Genomic DNA, 27,750 nt, shown 5'->3' with positions numbered 1-27,750 from the left:
CTCTTCTATCATTCCCATAACTCTCTCTCTCTCCTCTGCCACATATACAACCACCTGGACGCATACATTCCACAAGTCCCGCATGCTAATATTTTAATATCAAGAGACATGTAAATTCATATCAGAATCTTATAAATAAAAGAGAACAGTAGACAAGACACAAAATTTGGCTGAAACTTATTTTTTGGCATTTTAAATAAACTCATCTTTTACTTGGCATTTTCCGTGAATGTAAATAAGTTACCTCACTAGTCAGGAACTTTTTAGAAGAGCACGTTTTATATATATAGTAGCATTTTTGAAGATGGAATATCAGTAAATTTAATTACACAGCAAAACTTTACTGTATTGAAAACAGAATAGTGTTTTACATTTAACACAAAAAATTTTTTCAGATCAGTCTTTGTCTCTTTAAACTGATTACAGTATAGTTTAATTAGAACACTTATGATTATAAGGATGAAAAGTTAAGACATGCAGTTATCAACACGCATAACCTGGCCTTCACACAAAACAAATTAATTACCATCAGGGACATTGCACCTCTGGTTTTGAGGTAAACTAGGCAACTCTGAAATTTTTGATTCAGTTATATGAGGTGCTCGGTTAATTGAGGTTTGGATAATGCAGACTTCATTCTATATCCATTCAGAGACAGTGCTTGAAGATTCTAATTTAAGTGAATTCTCAAGGGAACAGATATAAGGAAATATCCTATAAGAGAAAGCCTTTGAAATAATATAGATCAGAAAAATAAGGTGATAAGCATGTATGTAGGTGGTTCTTGGCCTCGACCATAGATGGCACTATTGGCATGATTTTTTTTTTCTCCCTAAGTTGGTACATCTGTCATAAGCATCCATGTGGAATCGCAAGTCATTCTATCAAGTAGTTTGTTTTATACAGCTGTCTGAAGTAAAAGTGTTGTCTATATCTCCTGAAATGGATAAAATTGAGTATGTGTGGTTTTAAAATTCTTTGTAAAAGAAGGTTCATAAAAGTTTATGGGCACTCTTCTCCTTAGTTTCAACTACTTTGTTTCTGACTATTAGGAAATGGGCTGTCGTACCAGCCTTGAAGACAATCCACGTGAAGGGCGTCCAAAAAATGTAACACCTCCAGAAATCATTGATCAAGTATACGATATGTATTGGATGATCGGCGAGTCAAATTATGTGAAATTGCTGAGACTATAGGCATTTCAAAAGAACATGTAGAATATATTTTGCACGAAGAATTGCAAATGAAAAAGTTTTCTGCAATGTTTTGGCAATGGGATAATTAAGGGATCTGCACTATGAATTGTTGGAACATCCACCCTATTCCCCAGAGTTTTCTCCCTCTGACTTCTATCTCTTCCCAAAACTATAACTCTTCCTTGCTGGTCAGAGTTTTTCTTCAAATCAAGAGGTGATTGCAGCTGTAGAGGGGCATTTTGCAGATCTTACTGAGAACCACTACAGGGATGGGATAATGTCACTGGAGCATCACTGGAATAAATGTATTAGTCTTAAGGGAGATTATGCTGAAAAATAAAAATAATTTTGAAATTATAAATTTGTTTTTTCATTGTTAGGCTGAGAACTTTTCAGACCACATAAATATAAATGATTATCTTAATTGGTTAGAAAATACTTTTGAAAAAAAAATTAAAACTATAAATGATAACTTAATAATTAAAAGATTGTAAAGCTAAATTTAAACTTTTGTTAGCTAGGGATATTACAATAAATATGTTTTTCTAATGTTCAGTAAAAAAAAGCAAATAGGAATTATTGTTGGAATATATAGCATAACCAAGTGAAAAAACTTTCAACAACTTTTCTCTAATCCAGAGTAATTTAATAATAAGGTGTGACACCTTTTGGCAACTAATATATGAAAATATGGCTTTTTGCATTACTTCAACCTCAATATCACCTCTGGGTCTGGCTCCCACTAAAGAGACCTCAATAAAAGTCGAAACTATTATACGTCCACAAGGAGATGTGCTTTGCATTATGAGATACTAAGGCAAGTGATGATGTGAAGTCATACCACCTTTACCACGAGTAGCCCCAGTCCTGAAAATACTGCAGGTGCAAACTTTATTTGCTTACACTTGGATAATGGATTAAATCAAGTATATATATATAATTTCTTGGTATCTTTAATTTAATGCAAATAGGAATTAAGTTTAAGTTCTGTAATGATGACTTCAATACACATTTCTATAATACAGGAATTTTAGAGATTGTAGATGAAGGTAAATTAGAAGATAAAATACATGTTGAAAAATTGCTAAATTATCTTGTATTAATTCTTTGGCTATAATTAATTATTGTATATGATTTTTTTTAAATATGTATGTACTATATGGTATATGTAATTGTATGTGTGTTACACTTCAAGAATTTTTAATTGTTTGTATATTCTTATATGCAGTGGAATTTGAATTGAACATTTCACCCTGAAAAAATTAAGATTACATAAAATAGAAAAACAAAATGTCTTATTTTCAGTTTCAGATATCAAGTTTAATAGATTTGGATCTTGTTAGGATCTTTTAGTCATATAATAAAATTATGACTTGAAAGATTATCTTCCTTTTTAAATACATCTTACAAAAGATTATTAAACTGTTACACATGTTAGAACATCTGAGATTGTTAAGCAAATAGTCTGGAAGAATATGTACAAATGTTAGAAGAAAGTGTAAAAATGTATAAATTTGACAAACTACATTTTTACCTGTATATGAAAAAGTTTTCATAACGATAGCTAAATGTCAACATAAATTTATATTACACACAAAAATGTGATATAAATTTTTGGCAAAAGTTATAAATTTCCTGAAGGATGTAGTTAAGGAATTAATGTATAGTGTTTACAGAAATATGTCCACCTTGAACTGTGATGCAGCTCTCACAACATTGTATCATGCTTAGCACCAAGTGATTCAAGAGTTCTTGACACAAAGTAGTCCACTTCTCCTTCAGAGCAAGGATAAGTCCTTGTTTGTTTTCTGAAAGGAAATTTTGAGCAGCAATGCATCTCAAACATGTTCTATGAGGTTGAGATCTGGGAAGTGTGCTGGCCACTCGATTTCATTATTATCCTCAGTCTCCAGAAACATCTCTGTTGCTTGTGTACGATGTGGTGTGCTATTGTCATCCATAAAAATTAATTCTTCACCTACAGCACCACAGAACAGTCGAACGTGACGTCATCAAACTTCATTGCAACAACAACATCGTTCACCAGTCACAGTCTCCCCTTTTCCAGCACTTGCAGCTCGGTACGTCCATTAAGCATAATACATCCCCACACCATGATCCATTCCCCACACCATCACCATCATATCTATCCCTTTCAAGAACATTCTTGCGATGGTAAGCAGTACCACTTTCCTGCAAGATCAAGTGTCATCTAGAATTGGAGGAAAGACTAAATCGGCTCATCTATAAAGAGTACCTATTGGTGTGTTGTCCAATTTTTATGAATTACACCACTGAAAACGTGCTCTATGATGAGCTGTAGATAAAGGGTTGCAGACTACAGGCCATCGGATGTATAGGCCTTGTCGCAAATGTCTTGCCACAGTTTGTTGAGAGCCAGCCTGGTTGGCTGAGTGGTTAGTGTATCCGCTCTCCAGCCTAGAGGCTGTGGAGTTTCAATCCAGTCAACAGCATGGATGTTTGTGATTGTCCTACTAACCAGTTATCATGTGTACTGCTGTGTATTCCTGGTGCAGTATGACCTTTGTTGTCTTTTTGCCATAAAAGTCAAATTAAAAAAAAACAGTTTGTTGAAATTTTTGCATAACTATGCTTGAATGGAGCTGACTTGCAAGCTGACCTACCATGGCGCATCTATTATGTTTTATTGTTATAACCAACAATCTGTCTTTCTGCTCCTTGGTAGAGTGAGGGTGACCTCTTAGCAAATGTGTGGAGCACATTCCATTGGTTTGAAATGCAGGCCAGAGCCTCTGGCAATATCAGTAATTATGTGGCCTTCTTCAAGCTTTCCAATAATTCTTTCCCACGTGAAATCAACTAGATGATGTCTCTGAGACATTACAAGATATCCAATTTTTGAACTTTATTCCTTCTCAAAAAGAGCTTCCTTCAAACACAATTCACTTAGTGCAGCCTTTTGCCCTTTATTCTGTTGAGTGCTATCACATGACTCCTTTGCATGCGATTTGAATATGTGCTTGCTTTCTACTCAAAATTGTCATTTATACAAACTGCCACAAGCTGATTCGTCTGAATTTGTAGATGTGATCTACAGAAATGGTATTTGTTGTCCTTAGGTTTTAGACACCAGTGTATATAGGGCTTGAAATATTTTGTGCTGGCTCACCGATCAGGCAAATATCTCACTAGTCAGACTAGCCTGGGTGTACTCCACCATAGTCATCTAATATATTGTTGTGCTTATTTCTGGATTTGCTCAATTTATAAGCTTTGGCTCATTTAATGCAGTGACTCATTTTAACCCTGTATAACATCCAGTGTCGAAGAAATATGTTACTCCTTTGCATCAGTGCTTCTATCAGAAGAGGAAAAAAATGTGTGTGTTTTTGCTTTTATGGAAAAATGCAAACAATATCTTTTCTGCCATTGCAAACAAATGCTGAAAACATTCAGTATCAATGAAGAAACTCAATAAAATGAAACCATTAGCTCTACACATACAATATTAGTGCGTTTCTGAATCCTGATCGACTCTGAAGCATTGCCAGATGGACAGGCCTAGTGATGTCATATCATTTGGTGACTTTGAAAACAATCGAAAAACATTTACGTTAGAATCAATATAAAGAAATATTTTAAGAAAATAAGTATTTTATCAGTGGATACGAAATGAACTAATTACCACTGTCACATTTCATTACGACAAATAATGGAATATGACCAATGAGATACCTGTTTTGTCAGTGAAAAATTGACAAAACAGGTATTTCTAATGACCAGCATTCCTCAGTACATGCAATAAGTAAGGTAAATGAAACAAAAAAAACTATTTTACATGAAACAGAATCAGCATTATGCAAATACAACTGATGATTAAACTAAAACTTCTAATTTTTTTTTACTCGTCAACTAAAAATTCTTACTCATCACAGATGAGTATATTTGCTTGCAATTATATGCCTTCATAGTGCAGTTGGAAGACTGGTGGTACATTGCACCCTTTGATTGGAAAAGAACTGAGTTCAGTTCTTGTTGTGATGAGAAGAATATTTATATGGGCTTGTTCAGTTGAAGGTGAGTTAGCAGGGATTTTTCCTCCTGGAAACACAGGTTTCATTCTGCATACAGGCAAATTAGCCATGAGAACACATACAATTTACAGACAATGTATACTAGTGGTGGTGGACAGTAAATGTCACTGTGTGTTGAGTAGTTGTGTGGTGTAATTGAAGGATTATGTAAGAGAGGTGGTGAGTTATAGTGGAGTAATTCTCTACTCCACTATAACTCACCCTGTGCCTTCCCACCTTGGAGGTATCCCATAATGATAATAATATATCAGTCATATGTAATACTATTCTAATAATAATATATCTTAGTCACATGTAATACTATAATATAGTCACATGTTTAATTCCAGATCTGGAATTAATGCTAAGGCAGGTTTTAACACTGTGTATGCATGGATGGGCTGCGTAACTACCAGTGTTGAAGTAAATATACTGTAAATTAAAAGGGAGATGTTAAATCCCATTTTATTTTATAGCCCGGGTACGAAACTCGGGTCGAAATCCATCGACATCCATAGAGTTTCAATGCCGAAAAAACTATCCGCGGAACCAAGTGTAAATGATCTCTTGGATAGTACAACACCAGGGCAACTCCATGCAAAGGTGGAACAAGCTCTCTCACTAACTTTAATATTCTTTCATAATGTAAAACCCAGCTCCTAAGAGATGTATATATATGTATATATATTGTTTTACATTATGAGAAGAGGTCACTACCCAGACCGGTCTGGGTAGTGACTACTATCCAAGTGATCATTTACACTTGGTTCCGCCAATAGTTTTTTCGGCATTGAAACTCTATGGATGTCAATGGATTTCGACCCGAGTTTCGTACTCGGCTATAAAATAAAACGGGATTTAACATCTCCCTTTTAATTAACAAATTCGCCGGTAAAATAGCCTTTTGGCTTATTATCTTTGTAAATATACTGTAGTTGTCATTTTTCCTCTATATAATACTAACTTACCTTAACAGTGTCTCCTTTCCAGCAGAATACCCTTCATACAGCCACTCAGTGTTATGTTCTTTGGCACTATAATGGTAACTTTTTTCTTTTTTTTTTATGTGGTTCCCACTCATGAAAAGCTGTAAGCCTATAGTATATTAGTACCGTGAGTGAGCTAAGAAGTTCTATTCAATTTTTTATTAATTTTTTGATAATTATTTTTTATTTATTTTTATGTAGTCTGGAAACCCTGCTCTAGAGATGAAACATGGAACTTTTTCAATCCACTTCAGGCTTCCAGGAAGCAGGGCAGTAGTCTCACACCAGGTGATGAAATTCATCTCCCCCCAAATGGGGTGATCTTCTTTCTTCCATCTGGCCACTCTGCCCAACCAAATAACTGAAATAATTCTTATTGGAATAGAATACCACCACTTCACCCAAAAGCCCAGACCACTATTTCAACCTTGGTTTTCCAACAGGTATGCTGAAGTCATTCAAAAAAAAAATAAAAAAAATAAAATTGCTCATCACAAGTGTCTTAAAATCAGAACTCCAACATCCCACTTAACCTATAAGGCCACAACTGCAAAAAGACTATTCAACTACTCAATGCATTGAGGATTAGGAAAAAAAAGTTAAGAGGAACAAATTAGAAACTTAACAGAATCAGATTTGAAAATGAGTTGATAGAATTTTAAGTTTGACTATCATATTATCCTGAACATTCCTTGATGATACACTTCAAGAAATAATACTATTTTATATAATTTATTGCAAAGTAAATAAATAAAAATGAATCCTAATACATATTCATTTCTTAAAGAAGTAGGCAGAATTCTTAGCCCTAACTTTTGAAAATCATTAGACTGCTGTCTCCACTTTTCATTACCATTGGTAGTTGAGTTCATTTCTGTTGTCTGTAGAGTTAGTAGCAACAAAGTAATAAACTTGGTATAATTGTGTGAAATAGCATGCGTTCTGTAGTTAATGTTTTCTGTCGGAGTTAAAAACCCATGTTTTGGGGTGTAAAGCCTTACTTGTCTATTGTCAATTGAAGATCAACTTGTGAACTAGCCACACACACAAAACTAAAAAAGCTCATCCGATCAGTGACTAAAATTGAACTTATAGCAGTCTTTCTTTTACCATTCTAACATTGTTACGAATGTTAGCACGATGTTACATAGGCACCATTTTACATATTTTAGTTATCTAATTTATATAAATTTAAAAATAATCGTATGAAATGGATCCCATCTCACACTTCATTACTTGAATATAAACCAAGGTCCAAGTTTTGTATTCAAGAAATACTGAATAACGCAGTATTTAATTTGCATGGGACTTTGGCAAGGATTGAAATTCTGGAACCTTAAATTTGAATTCCACTGTATTTTGCATTCATTAAACTGAAGCATTTATATTTTCATTATCTTTTACATCTGCTGCACTAATAGGAATTTGTCATTCTACAAATAGATATGGTAAGTTACTTTAATTATACTTATTGTGTTTTATCTTGGCAAAGTAACTTTTTTTAAAAAAAAAAAATTTTTTTTTTCAACTATAATAGTTGAAAAAAATTCTATTTAGCTGCATGTAGTATATTTCTCCTCACCTTCCCTTTACAGTCTCCTGCTATTCAACAAGATGAACATCAGTAGGCTCTTTCTCTCTTAACTCCTACCCAGTTATGGCACTGATGTGTTATATGTTCTGTGTTGAGATATATATATATATATATATATATATATATATATATATATAAAATTATGTATAATATGAGAATCATTTCAAAAGTTCCACATGTGGACAGTGGGATGATATAATAGCTTTTATCTTCACATCAGTACTGTAATCTGTACTGTAAAATTGTCATGTTCATTTTTTGTTTCTGGTGATTTTCCTGTGAAAACAGAGGAAGAATCTGTTGGATATCATGCATTTTACATGATAGTGTGACGTCTCATGTTTCACATGAAGTATCTGAACCTATGGAAAATTGTGGTCAAATGCACCCCCTCCTTTTACAGTCCTGACATGAGTCCTCCACATTTCAGTCTGTTTCTTAATTTGAAAGAATAATTACTGCACGGGAAATGCTTCTCTGTTGAAGTTTTTGCTGAAGGGATCTTAACTTATGAAACACATCAACAAAAAAAAAAAAGTTTCCTGATATCCAAACATTCATCAGCTCTATTTACTGTACTCCAAATTCCAAAAGCACTGATCTCACGTTCTTATTCCTGAAGTTCAATTTTCTGCAGCTATCCAAATAGTGAAGTCCTTCCTAGGTGACCTTAATGTCCACAACTCCAGTTGGCTTCCCTTTTCCAACATCACTGACCAAGCTGGACGAGATGTGGTAGTGTTTGCACTAAGCAGTGACCCAATGCAATTTATACATCTACCAATGTTAATACCTTATAATCCTCCCAACCTTCCCAATTTTTTCTTAACCAGTTCTCTTTCCAGATATACTATGGAAGTCACCTCACCTTTCGGTAACTCAAATCACAAACATGGAAATAATTTGTGCAAGCTTCCTCTCACAGAATGCCCTCCCTCTGGGCACTCCAAACCTTTGTCATTTGTCAAATATGAAGGTACATATGAAGGTACCAAGTAGACCAACTCCAGAACTTCTGCTTTTCATTGTCACACTATTGTTTCCACTTTTCTGATCCAGACATGGAAATTATACTTCTTGGCATGAAGGCCTTCATTCCATCCAGAATTCTTGCCCACTTTCAAAGTCCCAGTTTAATAAAAGGTATACTAACACAGATGAGGAATATATGTTTGGCATATTGTAAGTGGCTTGCAACAAGAACTGCAGCTTCATAATCAGCACATGGTAAAGTATTCAATAAATGCTGAACAGTCATCAGCAAATTAAAATCTGACTTCATCAAAGCCATTAGCAAAAAAAAACTTACCTCCTGTTCAAATGACCCTTCTAACTTCTACCTCTCACAATTAAATTGATTCTTGTTACAGCACTTAAAAGTTAAACCTGACTTCTTTGAAATCATTTCTCCAGCTTCTGCAGTCAACCAGAGCAGATCATCTGTTATGTGTGCCTCCTGTGGTTTTTCAATAAAAAGACATCAGAAGAATGCTAAATAACTTGGATACTAAAAAGTCTTATGGTTCTGATGGCATCTCTCCAATATTCCAGAACTAACATCTGCTAGTTCTGGAATATAGAACTAACCACTGTCTGAAAGCAAGCATATATCTAAGCTATTCTAAAAACAAGGAGATAAAAGTTGGACATCCAACTAGTGACCAATCACCATCACCTCAGTTCTCTCCAAAATAATGGAAGAGTCATCAACAGTCAACTTTATCACCACATAGTAACCTACTAGTTCAGCGACTCTAGTTCTATGGCTGAGATCTCAGTCTATTTCGCTTATTACTTGACATGTGCTATGAAAAGTTTGGCGAAAGGTGCTGCCAACATTGATATTTCCAGAGCATCTGGTATTGTTGTTGTTATGTTCCATCAAGTCGTTTTCAACTCCTGGTGATTCTATGAACATACATTCTCCATTTAGATCTGTCCCTGGCCATATCTTTCAGAATTTCCAAGCGCATTCCAGTTGCTTCTTTAACTCATCCACCCATCTAATTCTTGGTCTTCCTCTTCTCCTGCTTCCATCAACTTTAGCAAGCATCATCATCATCTCCAGACTGTCATTTGCTCGCATCATATGTCCGAAGTATGACAATTTTTGCTTGATGATCATGGCTTCGAGGGAGCAATCTGGCTTTATTCTGTCTATCACTGAATTATTGGTTTGCTTTGTGGTCCATGGTATTCTTAGAAAGTATCTTGAAACCCATAATTCAAATGCATCTATCTTCCTTCTTTCACTCTTTCTCAGGGTCCAACTTTCACATCTGTACAGCACCACAGGGAATACTATTGCTTTCACGATTCTGATTTTTGTTGCGAGGCTAATATCTTTATCTTTAAAGATCTTGCTTAAATTTGTCATTGCTTTCTTTCTGAATAATAATCTTCTAACTTCTTCAGTACAATAACCATCTTGATCAATTTGGGATCCTAGGAGCACAAAATTGTTAACCTACTTCCATTTTCTCCCCATCTACTTCAAAATCGTTAAGTTCATATGTTGCCATAACTTTTGTCTTTTATAGCTTAAGTTTAAGAGCATATTTAGCACTTTCTTCTTTAACTTTCATAATAAGTTCCTCCAAATCTTCTTTGCATTCTGCTAGCAAGGTGGTATCATCTGCATATCTCAAATTAGTAATATTTCTTCCACCAATTTTAATTCCATCTGAAGACTTCTCCAGACCTGCCATTCTTAAAATGCATTTGCTGTACAAGTTAAACAGGTACGGAGATAAAATATGTCCTTGTTGCACCCCTTTACCTATTGTGAAATACTCAGTTTCTCCAAGATCTGTTTGGACAGTAGCTTCTTGTTCATAATTAAGATTCCTCAGAAGGAAAATGAAATGCTCTGGTACTCCCATTGTGTGTAACACACCCCACAGTTTTACATGATCTACAGAGTCAAAAGCCTTGCTATAGTCAAGGAAACAAAGGTAGACATACTTTTGATATTCCTGTGCTCTTTCTATCATCCATCTCACATATGGCGATTTGATCTCTTGTTCCTCTGCCTTTTCGAAATCCTGCCTGTTCATCTGGCATTTCTCTCTTCATGAATGGTTCCAGTCTTTTCTGAATGATCTTAAGTAAGACTTTACTTGCATGAGAAATCAGTGCTATAGTTCTGTACTTTTCGCACTCTCTTGCATTGCCTTTCTTCAATAAAGGTATATAAACTGATTTTTTCCATTCCCGAGGCCATTTAGTTGTGATCCAAATTTGCTGACATAGAGCTATTAAAATTTTAACTGCCTCTTTTCCCAGGGCTTTGAGCAGATCAATAGGTATTCCATCTCCTCCTGGTGCCTTTTTACTGGATAGCTGTTGCAGTGCCCACCTCACTTCACTCTCTAGTGGTACTGGCTCCTGTGTATAATCCTGCTCTTGAGATTTCTCAGTAATTTTGGAGTCCTTTCTGTATACTCTTTCCATCTTTCTTTGATGTCTGCAGCTTCTGTAAGATATCCTTTGTGTTTACTTTTCAATATTGTCACCTTGGCACTAAACTTCCCTGTTAGTTCTCTGATCTTTTTTGAAAAGATCTCTTGTTTTTCCTTTCTTGTTTTGGTCTTCTATTTATTGGCATTCCTGTTAGTATAAAGTATTTTTCCTTGTCTCTTCTGGCTTGTTGTTGTTGAAACTCTGCATTCAAATGCCGCACTTCCTGCAAATTTCCTGTGGCCTTCATTTTCGTCCTTTCCTGAGCAGTTTGATGGCATCTTCTGACTTATGGCATCTTAAACTTCTTACAAACTGTTGGAATATTCTTCTTTGCTTCTGTTTTAATTATATCTTTAATCTCTTCCCATAGTTCATCTGGTTCTCTTTCACACAAATTGAGTGTGTTGAATCTGTTCTGTATACTAATATTGTATTCAGCTGGTATGTTTCCAAGATCATATCTGATCGACATTTGTGTTGTTTTCAGTTTCCGTAATTTCACATATATCATAGCCACTAATAACTCATGGTCTGTTCCATGATATAGAGGTATAGGTTCCATGATATAGAGGCCTGTAAATTGCCATTCTTTGATCTACATGTCCAGAAAGAAAGCTGTATCCATCCAAAGAGAGTAATCTCTCTCTCTCTCGTCATTCGCTGCTTGTCATGAAGAATAGCTTCCTTTCTTCTCCACCTGCATTGGTAGTTCTTCACCAGCACAGGAGTGCACTGATCAAGAACTAGTTCAGGAGTGCTTTAGGACTGTCATCACATACTTTCTTTCTCTTACGCATAAATGACCTACTCTCAATCTCCAGTGATCCTGTCTACAGCTTTGCTGAAGATAGTACACTTCATCCTGCTTCATCAAAAACAATACGCAACCAATGCCTTAGACACTAATCTCCATACCATCCTGGATGAGGATAACCATCACCTATAGTACAATCAGAATGCAGTTTTGCCTTTTTCCTTGCACAAAGGATTTCAACTTGTCTAGCTTTACTTACCTTAATACACAAATAGCCAGATAGGATCATATCTCATGCCTTAAAACTGACATTTACCTTAACGTCTCCTGACATAAACACATCACATAACATCAGCAGCATCCTCTATAAAACTAGGTATTCTTTTTCTCTCAAGATACTACTTTTCACCTAACCACTATTAACTGCACAAATCTGAAATCTTTCCATCCTTAGAATATTACTATTCACATTTGAGGTAGTACACTCAAAACATTCCTAAAAAAATCTTGATGCCATCCAGAAGAGAGTGATAGATGATCCACTCCCCCACTGACACTTTAACCACTGTTTCATGGTTGCAGTGTTTCAGCCCTATCTTTTTTGCAAATATTTCCATAGCCACTGCTTCCCAGAACTGGCAGCCATCATTTCTCTGCTTTCTGTTGGGTCTGATAAAACAAGAACAGCAGCTGCTCAACATCCCTTTTTAGTAAATTATATTTGATAAAAAATTATATTCTTGTTTATTTCTTTAAGATTCTTCATGTGGGAACTTTGGATTAAACAAAAATATAATTTTTTTTCATAATTTATTTTGTTACCAAGTGAAAAAACTTCTAACAGTTATCTCTGATCCAGTTTTAATAACAAGGTGATACACCTTTTGGAAAATATGACTTTTACATTGATTTAACCTTGTTACCTTACTGATTCTATTTCCTGTTGATGAGACGTCAATAAGGGTCAGAACTGGTCTGGGTAGTGACCCTTTCCATAATATTTTTGCATTATGGAATACTGAGGCAATAGATATGAAGTCAACAGCTTTTATATATATATTAGCCTAGTTGTGAAGATACTTTATATGCATATTTTTTGCTTACACTTAGATAAAGTATTAACCAAGTATATACTTTATTGTCAAATATAATTTACTTTGTGATTAAGTGAAAAAGAACTTTCAGCAACTATCCCTTTTCACTCCATCTGCAAGCACACCAGATGTACTTCTCTTCCTCATTTATTCCATCTTTCTCTGTCCTCTGGAACAATCTCGTGAAATCTGTTCTCTCCAATCCATCACCTTTGCCACACACAGTGAGTGATAAGGCAAGATTGGAGATTATATTGATGGCCTATAGATATATTTTGTTAAATAAATCTTTAGTTTAACAACAGGAAGAAGTTGTGTAAAGATGCAATGAAAAAGGATCTGAGATTATTAAAGGTTTGATATGGAAGACACATTCCTAGTTAAGTAGGTTTCCCCATGATGGGTCTACTGACTCTATGAAAAGTTACTGTAATAATAATGTGTTGAATCTATGCAAACAATGATTCATAAAATTTTTAGTTTTGGGTTTCATGGAACATCTTGTAGTTAATAAATAAAACTGAATGGTGTTTTTAGGATGGCAGTATATTTGAACTGTAAATCTGTCATTTAAATTTTGTTACTTTGATGTAATGACTATTTTTTTATAGCCTCACTGCCAAGTTTGGTATGATTATAGTAAACTTGTAATATAGAGGTGCTAAAGGGCAGGAAGAAAGAAGAAATTTTTAATACAAGTGTACTCTTTTATCCCCTTATGATGTATGTGTAAAGTAAAAAAAGATAGTGATGTAGTTTTACCTGTAAGAAATTATTGTAGCATAAGGGATGCATGTAAGAGAACAAGTACACAAACTCAAGTATACACTGATACTGCGTATACTGCAACAGAATTGTTTCTTCTCATATTCTAAGAAAGCTACTTAAACATTTAAGAATTGTTACCAAATACTTTTTTTCAATGCAAAAAATAAACTTTCTAGTAAAAGTAACAAACATAAGGAAAATGCTGCTATTGTACATTGGTTTAATTCTATTAAGGATGTGTAGAACATTTTCTAGGCCTATAGGTGAAACTGCTTATCTCAAGTGGAAGTAGCAGAATTTTTTCCTAAAAACTCTTTTTCATCCTGCAAATCAGTGAAGGGAGGTGAACAACTATCAAATAATATATTTGTTTCATGACATCAACTGCTGCAATGATAATACCACATATGCTTCAGTTTGGGTTGTAGATGAATTCTATCATCTATTTATGAAACCACCATGAATTGGCTTAAGAAAAATACCATGTTTGGTCTTTAGAGTTTTCAGATTATGTAACTCTTGCTCACTACTTTTGGCACTGACATGAACTAATTATAAACCTTTCATGGGCTAGAGTCACATTAAAAGCTACAATATTTATTTGAGGAGCATCTTTACTATATATAATAAATCTCACCTAGCATCACTGTAATATGTTAGTGAAAGAAGCATTGTCCTGATAGTATCTGGTTGTTCCCTCTGTGCAAAATATCAGTGCCATTTGCTTAGCAGCATATAAAATATATTGATTTATAACAGCATTATAATCTAGCTACTGTAGTTATAACATCTTACATCTCTGCAAAATTAAGAGATATGAAATGTATCTCTTAACCCTTCTCCACAGCTTCTTTATGCACTTGGAACCCAGGAGACTTAATCTGCACATAGTGGTCCAGGTGTGGTCTTACCAAGCCTTGTAAAGAAGCAAAATGATGTCTTTATCATATCTACCATTGCATGGTAGATATGATAAAGACACGATCCCTAGCATCATCAGTTTCTTGTAGTATAACCCACTAATATACACTGTTGGAAATCTCATCATGCCAAAGGGCATAACTTTACACTTACTAACATTAAACTGACAGCCAAATTTCCAGCATATTCAAATCATTCTGTAAGTGCTGGATATCAGTAGCATCCCTGATTGCCCTGCCTGTCTTTGCATCATCAGCAAACAATTGCACATTTCCTGTTAGACCCTTCCTGATGTAATATATAAATTGAACAACAGTAGCCTAAGAACTGAACCCTGAGGCAAACACTGATCACCTTAAATATGGCAGATTCAACTTACCCTATACCACTTTTTGATATCTGTCTGTTTACCATCCACTGATCCAAGTCAAAAGTTTATATTCCAATCCCATATTCTCTAGTTTATGCAACAGCCTTTCATGTGGTATCCTATCAAATGCCTTAGCAAAATCCAACATTAGAGAATGGATACACTATGATATAGTCAATTCGGCTGTAACATTGTTATAAAATATGAGCAAATTGCTAAAACATGACCTGCCTTTAGTAAACTAGTAAACTCATGCTGCTCTTTGCAGAGTATAGCCTATTTGTCAACCCATTTCTTTATGCAAGTTCTTACCAACTTCTCTGAAATCTTCACTACCACACCAGAGATACTGATAGGTCAGTAGTTAGTTTTTTTGCGATCCTTATATAACAGAACTATCATACATTCCTGTGGCATCTATCCTGAGCTGAGATTCATGGTATACAAATCAAAGGCCTGGCCAGTTCAGCTGAACATGCCATTAGCATACTTGCTGATGTTCCATCTGTACCTATTGTCCAATTCATATCCAGGTTATGCAACAGCTCTAGGTGGATATATCTTAGCAAAGTGATCACTGATTAATCGAACAATCTCATTAGCTTCTGACACTAGAGTACCATCTCGATTCATTAAAGTTATTCTTCCACATTCATTCTTTCTTTTGCTTGTGGCATAATGATAAAATTCTTTCAGATTGCCTTTAGCTTGCCCATAGCCAATTTCTTTTCCTACTCCGATTTAGCTTTCTTCATGATACTCATTACTTTTCTGGCACTCTATATATTCCATAATTCCTCTCATTCTTATTGTCATGATATTTCTTCCATGTTGTCTTCTTCTTTAGGATCTCTTACTTCATGAGGTTGCACATCCATTTCACTTCCATCTTATTTATTTTTTGAACTCTAAGGGATACATCCAGATAGTTCCAAATACCCAGTACTCTGGATGTTAGTAAAGCTGTGGGACTGGACGGTATTTCACCACGAGTTTTGAGAGAATGTGATAGGGAACTGACAGTGCCTTTGACCTGGCTTTTCAGTGAAAGTCTGGCTGCGAGAAAGGTGCCCATGGAATGGAAGGAAGGTAAGAAGTGCCATTGCATTAGGGTGGTAGCAGACCGGAAGTGTCTAATTATAGGCCAGTTTGTGTGTCATCAGTAGTTAGTAAGATCTTGGAGAAATTAGTGAGGGACCGTATACAGCATTGGGCTGATAAGGGTAATGTTATCTGTGAGAGTCAACATGGATTTGTGAAGGGGTGCTCTTGTTTTAGCAATATGCTAGCCTTTTATAATAAAGTTACAAGAGCATTAGATGAGGGAAAGGCATATACTGCCATTTTCCTAGACTTAGCAAAGGCATTTGACAGGGTACCACATGATATGCTGATAATCAAGTTGCAGTACATGGGTCTGGATTCAGGATTGGCTATCCGATAGGTATCAGAGAGTTGTGTATGGTGGAGCAATATCAAAGAGTCAGAAGGTTACAAGTGGGTTTCCACAGGGCTCAGTACTGGGACCTATATTGTTTAACCTTTATATCAATGACACTGTCCGTGGATTGCAAGGGTATATTCAGTTGTTTGCGGATGATGCAAAGCTGGGAAGGGTTATTAGTAATAGTGCAGATGTTGTAGCCCTGCAAGAGGATTTGAATAAGCTAGATAGATGGGCAAATGAATGGGGGTGTCAGTTTAACGCATCAAAATGTAAGGTCTTGAGGTTTGGGACTCTGCATACTCTATGGGAGGAGTTAAACTGGAGGAAGTAGGGGAGACAAGATATCTGGGGTTGATGATTGATGGAAAACTGAAATTTAGGGACATATTGCAAAGGTAGTGAAGGTAACACAGAGGATTGCTGCAATAATGAGGACACTGACCTGCAGAGATAAAAGGGTTATCATTCCGTTGTATAAGACTCTGATCAGACCACACTTAGACTGTTGTTCTCAGATCTGGTCCTCAGGATTTGAAGGAGATAAATTAACTGTGGAAAGGGTAAGATACAGAAGTAAATAACAAAGATGGTTTCAGGACTGTACAATGTTAGTTATGAGGATCGGCTGAGGGAATGTGGACTGCAGAGTTTGGTGGATAGAAGAAGGAGAGATGATATGATTGAGAATTTTAAACTTTTGAGAGGTGGTTACAGGGTTGACACTGGAGAGTTCTTTTGCTTGGTTGAACAGCGGGAAGGAGTCATGACAAGGGGCCATCCCTGGAAGTTACGAAAGGAGACTGTGAGAAAGAGGGTGAGAAGTGGTTTCTTTGCATGGAGGGTGGTTGAACCATGGAATGCATTGCCTGATGGAGTGGTGGGAGCGAGAACGGTCAATGCGTTTAATGAGTGGTATGATTGACTTTGTTTCCTAGGAGAGACCTCCCTCGATGAGTCTTGATAGACTTGTGTTTCTTAGAAAGGACCTCCCACAATGATTCTTTTGACTCCATGGAGGCCTGAATAATAATTATACAGACACTTTGAGTTCTTTATAGGCTTACTGTTGTGCAGTGTCTAATCCACATCCACTGCTTGGTGAGGTGGTGCAGCTTTTGTACAAAATAAAGACCCTTAATTTTGATGTTCAGTTGTGTCAGATTCCCAGTCACATTGGAATTAAGGGAAATGACATTGCAGATTCAGCTGCTAATTTGGTTCATGCTGTTTCACAGTACCATATACTTACTACAAACAGTTTATAAAATCGAAATTAATTCCTCATTGGCAATACTCCTGCCAAGAAGCAGTGACAAACAAATTGCATAAGATTAAGCCTGAAAAATTAAGCATTGTTCTTGCTATGCTCTGTATTGGTCACAGTCATCTTACACATTCTTATTTACTGAGGGCTGATGACCCATGTATGTATGTGTGAGAAATGCAACACCAGTCTCACCATTAGTGATTTTCCCATGGAGTACTGTCACTTCACATTACAGAGGAATGACATTTTTACTTATGCGCTAAGCCTTATACACTCAGGCAGATGTTATCAGACTGACATTTTAAAATTTTTACAGAGAATTAATTTGATGATGATTTTGATTTGATTTTTATGATACATTTGATTATTTTTTTATATATAGATACTGCACTGTAGATACTAAATCTTGTACATACATATTATTTACTAATTTATTTTCTTATAACCATTTATTAATACTTTTGATATATGGATATTCTGTTTTTTCTGCATGTGCTTTGTCACTCCTTATAACTATTTATTAATACCTTTAATATGCAGATACTTAACACTGTACATACATTTTATCTCATTCACTAATTTATCTCCTCATAACTATTGATTAATACCCTGTGTATTGCTGTAACCTGTGTCATGATACAGTATTACCTTTGCTGCCCTTGCACCATAAAACCATAAATCAGTCAACCATCTAGCCATTTATTTGCAACTTAGCATTCATCAGCTCTTTTGAACTAGTCATTTCTTTGATAGGTTTTGAGTGTGATTGCTGGGTGGACATATGCCAATATTATTTACTGTCTTTATATTTTTTTAAATTGCTTTCTTTGCAAGGGGAGTGGAGATCCAGTCGTGTGTGTGTGTGTGTGTGTGTGTGTGTGTGTGTGTGTATATATATATATATATATATATATATTTTTTTTTTTTTTTTCCATAAATGTTGCTTGTGTGGATTTGCTTTGTTTACCCAGATCAACCTGATGTATTATTTCCCTATTATGTAAGAATGCCTATGTGGGAGTACTAAAAAAAATTGATTTTTTTAAATGCTTCACTTTTTTTTTCAACATGAAGGGATTAAAATACCCTTCAAAAAAAAAAAAAAAACACCTTGTTTATTTCATACTTTGCAAAATAATTTCATTGTAGTAAAGTATCTAAATTATATTACTTCCCACTTTATATGCACATAACAACATAACACCATAAAAGAAGCAAACCTACACTGCAGTAGTCAGCTAAATTAATTGCCTTAGCCATAATATGGTTAAAGCAAGTTATCATGGAATGTTATTGGCATTGTGGAATAGTATTGAAGATCTAGAACATATTATTTTATACAAGTAATAAATTTTGATGAAGAATTTAATAAAAATATTCATTTTGAGTGCCCTTGATATAAACTGGATGTAAATGTATTGATATCTATTTTTTTTTTTATTAAGGATGTCATTGTCCATTTGTGTTCATATGAGATTTAAAGAGCTCTAACTTTTAAAGCATAAGAATTATAAGAATATATTAATTTAACAATGGATTAAATTCATCCATCTTGCTTACATTTTTATGAATTCTTTGGCCTCTTTAAGAATTTAACATAATGTATAAACTAGGAACATATTCTGTAACTTATTTTTTTCACTTTCATTAAAACTTTTTAATACATGTCAGAATAAACTTCGTCAAGAGGACATTATCTGATAGTTCTCAAAATTATTCCCATCTCAATTTTCTTCATTTTTTAAAGGTTAAAAACAGAGCTACAGAGAGGAATATTCAAAAAATGGCTGATTATTTAAAGGGCCCTACTGCTAGCAGAAGGAAACCTATGAGTATTCCTACTACAAATGGTACGATTTCCACATTGTTAGACACAAAAGTAACTCATGATCATTTACGAGAAGTAGCTGGTAATAAACGAGAAGACATAGTAATATGGAAACATCCTGTTACAACTACACACTATTTTCTCAAGGAATTGCTTATAAATTTATATGAATATGGATGTAGGTGAGTAAGTTAGCATTCTCTCATGTTAACTAGTCTTTTAGATTGATACCAAAGTTATATCGAGAATTCTTAAGGATTAATGCCTTCAGGTTATGAATAAAATATTAAAATATTATTTGTAGAGTAGGTACCCTCCCTCGATGAGTCTTTGGACTCCCTGGAGGTGTTATGTAATGATAAAAAAAAAAGCAGTGATTATTATAATTTTAATAAAAGTTTTTTAGTGTGGGATTGTTTTAAAGTCTGGGGGGGGGGTCATTATATAGATAATATAACTAGTTTAAAATTTTGATTTGAGTATTGAATTATTGTAGAATGTCATATTTATTCTGGGAAGGAAACAGTTTCTATCTTCAAAAACTATTATGCTGTAAATGAAAAGTATTCTTGTATGCAATTCTGCCAAATCCATTTCTAGATAGAATGGGTGTGTGTTGGTATCTTCTTAAACAAACAAACAAAAAAGGATATCAAAACATTAGTCATTTGATTTAAATGCTGTTTCTAAACATTTATGTCAATCATTAAATTCCTTATTAGAAAGGCAGTTTATTTGCATTGCTCAACTTAGTGTTCATAATAGAAAAACATGGTATAAACCTCAATTCAGACAGAAATGACAAAATCCAGTTAAGTGCTGCATAGAGGGAACAAGTAGGATCCACAGAGCAGATAGACATGTTCTGATCTAGGTTATGCTGGTGCAAAATAATCAGGAGTATGGTGATTTCATCCTAAATATATGGACCTCTTTATATTTTTCAAATTCAGAATACACTTAGTGCTTCAAGTCAAAGATATTTTCCCACATAGGAGATTCTACAAAATGGTAGCTTAGATTTGACTTATAGAATAGTAGCCGAGGAGTATATATTTATTCATAATTTCATCATAAATAAATATAGACCTTTCTTTGTCTTGCAAATTGAGATTAAATTAATGTGAATATTGGAAAGTTTAGCGCTGTTAATAAAAGGTCTTCATCGTTGAAGGTGGATTTTACAGATGTTCTCTGGCTAGCTTTTTCTTCCAGATGTAAATCTCATCTAGCATGAGATCGCCTGCAGTGGGATAGACATGGCTTCTAGCTAGAGAAGCACTCATTCTGTCAGGAGGTAAACAAATGACTGGTAATATTTTGTGGATTTCATTCTTCAGTATATGGTAGTGGAAGATTGCCTTACTTATCTTAGTTTTTTTGTGGATATGCATATTCAGTATTCTTAGGTCAGAGATAAAGATCTTGATTTATGATTTTGGTTTCAGACCAAGATCATAAACTTGGTCTTAGAATGTTCAAGTTGATTATGATCTTGAATATAGACTTCAGTATTTGTTAACAGAATCCATGTGATATATGATTTTTCATAATTCAGTAAACATTAAACTGTAAAGAAATGAATGTTAAATTTTAGTTTAAAATGTCCTTATTATCTTTTTGAAATATCTAATCAAATTTTTTTAATGTAGATTATGGCTGTATAAACGTCTTGTGATTCTAAACCTTCTCATTGTTGCAATTGGTGTTGCATTGTACCACCTAGAGGGACCTCATCAAAAGGTTTGTATGTTCCTTGGGAATTTAAACTTTTTAAAAATTATTTTCAGAACACTCCTCAGTTCTCTCTTTTTAAAGTTTGCAGAGTTCATATTTTGATTGTAATTCAAATTGATTACAAAAAAAAAACTTTTCATAAAATAAGCAAACATCTTTATGAAATAGGAATAAAAGATCTCTAAAACTCTAAAAGTAACAAAATATTTTTATGCAGGAACATGGATGCCAGGAGCCAGTGACTGAGCATGCTGAAACACTACTCTGATTGTCTAAGTTGAGTAAAAAGAAATATCTAAATATTTGGTGTTTCTTTCTCTCAAACAGCAACAGTGTTATATAAATGAAGATAAATCTTATATTTTTAATGAAGATAATATTTCACTACATTAAAAACATAAAACAACAAAACAAAAAAAAACTTGCAAGATATGGAATTGCATATGATCAACTCAGAACACAGCTTGAAGTTGCATATAAAATAACTGATTGCTTTTTCTTTTTTGCTGTTATGGATTTTGATCTTAAAAAATCATCCCAAACTGTTTTAGTTATGGCAGATAGTTTTACAGTAGCTATTGGTATCTCAATGCTGCTTTTATGGTGTAATGTGCATAGAGTGATGTATCGGGCACATTTTCCCCCACCATCATCCTTAAAAAAAATTATATCTTTGTGCTTTCAGGAATGAGGAGAACTGACTGGGACATCTGACCTAATGTCCAATCCTCACCTTCACGTGATGCAGCCTATTAGTAGGTATCTACTGGGTACTGAACGAACAAGGATGTGTTGGCAATTTGGCACTTAGCTGACCAAATTATACTTTTTTTTGGCTTAAACCACAAATGCATATAATGGTACAACGTAATGAGACTTCATGCCGGCTAGGGTGTCGGCATGAAATCTCCACAAGCCCACTGCTGTTTTTGTCAGAACACAAGGATAATCTTGAATGGCAGGCAATAATCACATAGTGATATAGGCAGACATCACAAAGGAGGATTGCACAATGAGATTTCAATTTGTGGTCCCACAGAAGGTTTCATCAATGAAGATTCCTAGTGGCAACTGCGGCAACTTTTTGGCAACAGAAATAGACGATTATGGGTGCTAGGGTGTCTGCTGATGCAATGAAGATTTCTGACAAGAATAGATCTTCAATCAATGAAGGGATGGAAAAGCTGCTTATCACCTGGATTAGAGAAAGACAGATGAAGGGAGATCCAGTAACTCAGGCAATAATCTGTGAGAAGGCTAGGTTAATTTTTGAAGAATTGCAGAAGAAAACTCCAGGATGTACCTCAAATCAAACTGAGGAATTCAAATCAAGTCGAAGCTGGTTTTGCAGATTCCAAGGTAGAACAGGCATCCATAGTGTTCTCAGACAGGGGGAAGCTGCTAGTACAGATAAAGAGGCTGCAGAAAAGTTTGTGAAAAAATTTGAAGATTTAATCAGGAAGGAAGGCTACCTGCTACAGCAAATTTTAAACGGGGATGAAACGGTTATTTTGGAAGCGCTTGCCAAATCGAACTTATATCATGCAAGAAGAAGTGAAGCTCCCAGGACATAAGCCTATGAAAGATAGACTTACCTTGTTATTGGCAGCAAATGCAAGTGGATATTTTAAACTAAAGCCACTTCTGGTCTACCACTCAGAAAATCATCGATGCTTTGGGAAGAAAATCATTAAGTCCAAACTGCTAGTGATGTGGAAATCCAATGCAAAAGCCTGGGTAGACCAGCAAGTTTTCAAAGATTGGATTTTTGAGGTGTTTGCCCCGAGCGTGAAGAAGTTCCTCACTAACAACAGTTTGCCTTTGAAAGCACTGCTGATCCTTGGCAATGCTAGTGCCCACCCTCAAGACTTAAAGGACATTCTTGAGGCAAGTCCAGTTCTTGCCTCCAAACACGATGTCACTAATCCAACTCATGGATCAAGAAGTGATTGTGTGTTTTAAAAAAACTTTACACCAAGGCTTTGTTCTCACGGCTTTTCGACGTGACTCACTCTTCTGACAAGACACTGAAGGACTTCTGGAAGACCAAGTTCAATATTCTCCATGCCATTTCCTTTATTAAAACTGCCTGGTATGGAGTGACACAGAGAACCCTTCATGCATTGTGGAAGAAACTTGTTCCTAATTTTCCTCAGGATAACAACGGTGCAGACCAAGCAGCTGGAAAATCAGAAGCAGCTGCAGCTATGCGAGAGATCATTTCGATGGCGGAGAATCTTGACATAGAAGAGGTTGTGATGAGGCTGATGTAGAAGAGCTTGTGGTGGATCACAATGACGAACTGACCATGGAAGAACTCAGAGTACTCAGTGAACAGCAAACAAAGGAGAGAGGAAGAAGAAGAATTCCCTGCCACCCCTCTTCTTCACCTGAAGAAGAGGGGGTGGCAGGGAAAAAGTAGCCTGATGCCAACAGTTGCCATTAAAGAAGTTTTATTCCATTGGGAGAAAGTGCAGTCTGTTTGTTTGGAATGGCACTCCAACACTGCTGATGCGAGTAGAATGACAAATTTGTTCAACACCACCATCATGCATCACCTCAAAACCTTCTTGAAAAAGAGTGAGAGAGAGAGAGACAGTCCACCCTTGATCAGTTCCTCATCCCTGTTCAAGCAAAGAGGAGACGAGAAGAGGTAGAACAGGATAAAGAAGACTCCCTTCCAACATCTAAGGCTCAATAGATTGTATGTATTGTGTATACAATACAATGGTGTATTTTGCAATTTAGTGTGTTAGAATTTTACTATTATACAATAGTAAAATATGTAAAGTAAATAATGTGGTGTATTTCTCTCCCACTCCCCCGTTAGGGGGAGTGGGATGGGGATCCGACAACGAATTAATATATTTTCCATAGACATATGGGAAATATTGTCCTCAATTCGACCTTAGTTCGGCTACAGGTTAGTGTCGAATTGTGAAGCACCACTGTACTAGAAAAAATGAAAGAGTTTGTACACAAGAATCAAACCTTGGAGACCCTCTTGTAGATTCTGAAAAAAAACATTGATTGTTTCACATAGGGGATGTGATCTTGCAGATAGGCTGATACTTTGGCTACCCATAACTATTAATTTTTCAGGAAATAACAAACAACATACACTAAAATATTAATTATAAAAGACTTTGCCAAAATATAGGAAAATATTAATCTGTTGCCATCATCAGGGATCCAGATGCCATGTGCATGCAGGCACCAACACTAGGTAAATGAAGCTGTTGAAAGGCAACAGAAGTTGGTCCTAGAGTCCTGAATGGTGCCCCCTAGTGGGCTAAATTGGGTAGTCTTGGCCATTCAGCTGACGATATTAGAATGTATGCTTCCCAAATTTGTTGAGGTTTGGAAAGTTTTTCAGGATTGAGACTAATTCGAGGAATAGTCTTTCATATTTATATTTGCTGCAGTGTAATAGAGAGACCTTCCAGTACATCCTGTGGTGGGTGGTCAGCAAGTCATGAGTGACTGTATTGGTGGAACTAGATGTAGTCCTACTGTTCAGATATTCTGATATTGACTGTCTTGCCTGTTTGGCCATAGTAGGACAGTTTGCAACTGAGAGACTTTTTATAACTCCTGGTAGGTCTAGGGGATGTGGCTGGTCTTTGGTGGAGATGCCAGTTTCTTATGTGGTTGTAAGGTTGTATTTCCTTAGGATTTTTGTCAGTTTTTCAGATATGTCCAAGGTATATGGAATAGATTTTGAGTAATCTCTGCTCTGAAAGAGGAAGGGGGGGGTTGTGAGAAAACCCCTCCTCTTTTTGGATTTTTTCGAGTGTCTAGGAAATTCATAAGAGAAATGACACTGGATTTAAACCAATTAGATTACTCAGATAAACTTGCCTTCTTACTTCTAGATCATTCTAACTACCTCCCTATAAACTATCATTATGTCCAATTGTTGATGGCATTGATTCATCCACATACAAATTAGCCAAAGGGCTCACACAATATACTGGCAATGCACCTTCACACACATAAAAATCTCAGCCCACTTTCGAGCCTGTATAGAAAATCTCACATTCAAATACACTGGCATGATGGTCAGTTTTGATATCTCCTCTGTATTCATCAATGTCCCAGTGAAAGATACCTTAGACCTCCAAGCCATATTTCCTCCCGATATCTCAACCCTGTTTTAGGGTTGAGATATCGGGAGGAAATATGGCTTGAACTCAGGCTATTTCATTTGGCAGAGAGCAGGGGACAGCTGTGGGTTCTCCACCTCTGGCCAACTTCTTCATGGAGACCACTGAAGGAAAAAACCTTAAACTCTACCCTACTTTCTGGCTACTCTACGTGGATGTTGTGTTCTCCATTTGGCCACATGACCTAGATACATTCCACAATTTCCTAACACATCAAAACAATCAGCACCTCAGGATCCAGTTTACCTTGGAAAAGGAAAACAACAGTCTCCCATTACTAGACACTTTGATTACATGCTAGACTGATGGATCTCTGGCTTTTTCTGTTTACAAAAAAACCTACATATACAGGTAGATACAGTCACCCTTCTTCCCCCCCCCCCCATGCCCCTAACAGTATGGAATAATAAAAACCCTATATAACGTGGCAAAATTAATCAGTTCTGATAACAGGGTCCTAACTACTGAGCTTGACCAAATCTGGGACACTTTCTTAGCTAATGGCTACAATCCCCCCCAAAAACATATTAAAGCCATGAAAACTGCAATCCCCCCCCCCCTTTCTCCTCTCTCCTTCAGAGCAGAGATTACTCAAAATCTATTACTATTCCATAGATCTGGGGCACATCTGAAAAATGGACAAAAATCTTAGGAAATGCAACCTTACAACCATTTACAGACTACATAAGAAATTGGCATCTCTTATCTGCTCTACCAAAGACCAGCCACATCCCCTAGATCAGGGTTTCCCAAACTGTGTTCCGCAGAAAGTGAATAAGTGTTCCGTGAAAAATTATCAAAATTAATATGAGCCTGGAATGGTTTTAAATGCTGCAACAAGTTCAAACTGAAATTTTGAAAATCAGGCGCTCCTCATTTTGCGTGTGGATTGTGCTAATAAGGCCAACGCGTGCTGGCTGACCTCTGCTGACGGTTTGACACCTCTGAGTGTGAGTGAAGTATGGAGTATCTATTCTAGGAAATGTGCAGTGACAAGCAAGGTCAGTGCAATGCACTGCAGCCCAGCACACCTGTAGTGTGCACTTAGTTTTACATTGAATACGAGACTGATGATACTCAACTCTAACCAAGGTGTTCCGTTAAAATTTCAGGATTTGTGAAGTATGAAGGAAAAATTTGGGAAACGCTACCCTAGACCTACCAGGGGTATACCAGGTCCCTTGCAGTTGCAAACTGTCCTACTACAGCCAAACAGGACAGACAATATCAGGATATCAGGAAGAGGGGGGGGGAGTAGATATGCAGACTTTAGGGGGGGCAGTTAAGTGTATGAATGAGTATATTATGCCCGGGCGAGTACGACGGACAACAAATCAGAATGGGATAATTAGTATAAGGAATCAAAGTAGGGATGGGACAAATGGGCTTCTGCGATTCATGTACACTAATGCCAGGAGTATTAGGAACAAGAAGGAAGAGTTTTTGGCCATGGTTGGCACTTCCAGGCCACAGGTTGTCGGTATTAGTGAAACATGGCTGACACAAGATGATAAAGCTAGTGGGATTGAATGCGATGGGTATAGCGTGTTCAGGAGTGACAGGGTGAATAAAAAGGGGGGGAGGAGTGTTATTGATGATAGCTGATGAGCTTCAGCCAAGGAGTATAGAAGTTGAACTGCAGGATGGGGAAAAAAGCACATTTGAGGCTGTTTGGTGTGAGATACAATCTAGCAGAACAAAATATACAATTGGGTGCTGCTATAGACCGGGTGATGGAGTGGATGGTGGGAATAGTATGCATAAGCAAATAGAAGAAATGAATGGAAAGAGGGTAATTATTATGGGTGATTTCAATTATGGTAATATTGACTGGAAAGAGGAGAGGGCACATGGGAGGAAGGAATTGGATTTTATGCAGTTATTAAGGGACAACTATCTACGGCAACATGTATTGGAAAATACCAGGGGGCAGAGAGTGCTGGACCTAGTAATTGCAACTGAGAATGTGGCTGTAACGAACATGACCTTGTTGCCACCAATTGGTGAGAGTGACCATAAGGTCATGACTTGGGAGGTGGCTAAAGGAGTCGAATTTACAATTAAGACAGGGTATATGTGGAATTATCGGGCTGGTAAGTATGACA

General features: G+C 36.0%; 1 protein-coding gene across 2 annotated transcripts in view; it reads left to right on the top strand.

The window, feature by feature from the left end:
- The window catches only part of LOC150093578 (vacuole membrane protein 1-like), a 229,721-nt gene that overhangs the window by 14,563 nt on the left and 187,408 nt on the right, over positions 1-27,750 (top strand). For both annotated transcript variants that reach the window (XM_090413135.1, XM_090413134.1), the window contains exons 2-3: positions 19,662-19,924; positions 21,395-21,485. In XM_090413135.1, coding sequence (XP_090269261.1) covers positions 19,698-19,924; positions 21,395-21,485 — 318 coding nt within the window. In that variant the 5' untranslated portion in view covers positions 19,662-19,697. The remainder of the gene's footprint in view (positions 1-19,661; positions 19,925-21,394; positions 21,486-27,750) is intronic.

The sequence above is a fragment of the Typopeltis vanoorti genome, chromosome 23 (assembly GCF_054136105.1).
Source record: "Typopeltis vanoorti isolate ZY-2024b chromosome 23, IOZ_Tvanoo_1.0, whole genome shotgun sequence".
Taxonomy (NCBI): Eukaryota; Metazoa; Arthropoda; class Arachnida; order Uropygi; family Thelyphonidae; genus Typopeltis; species Typopeltis vanoorti.
This window is presented reverse-complemented; position numbering and strand designations above follow the sequence as displayed.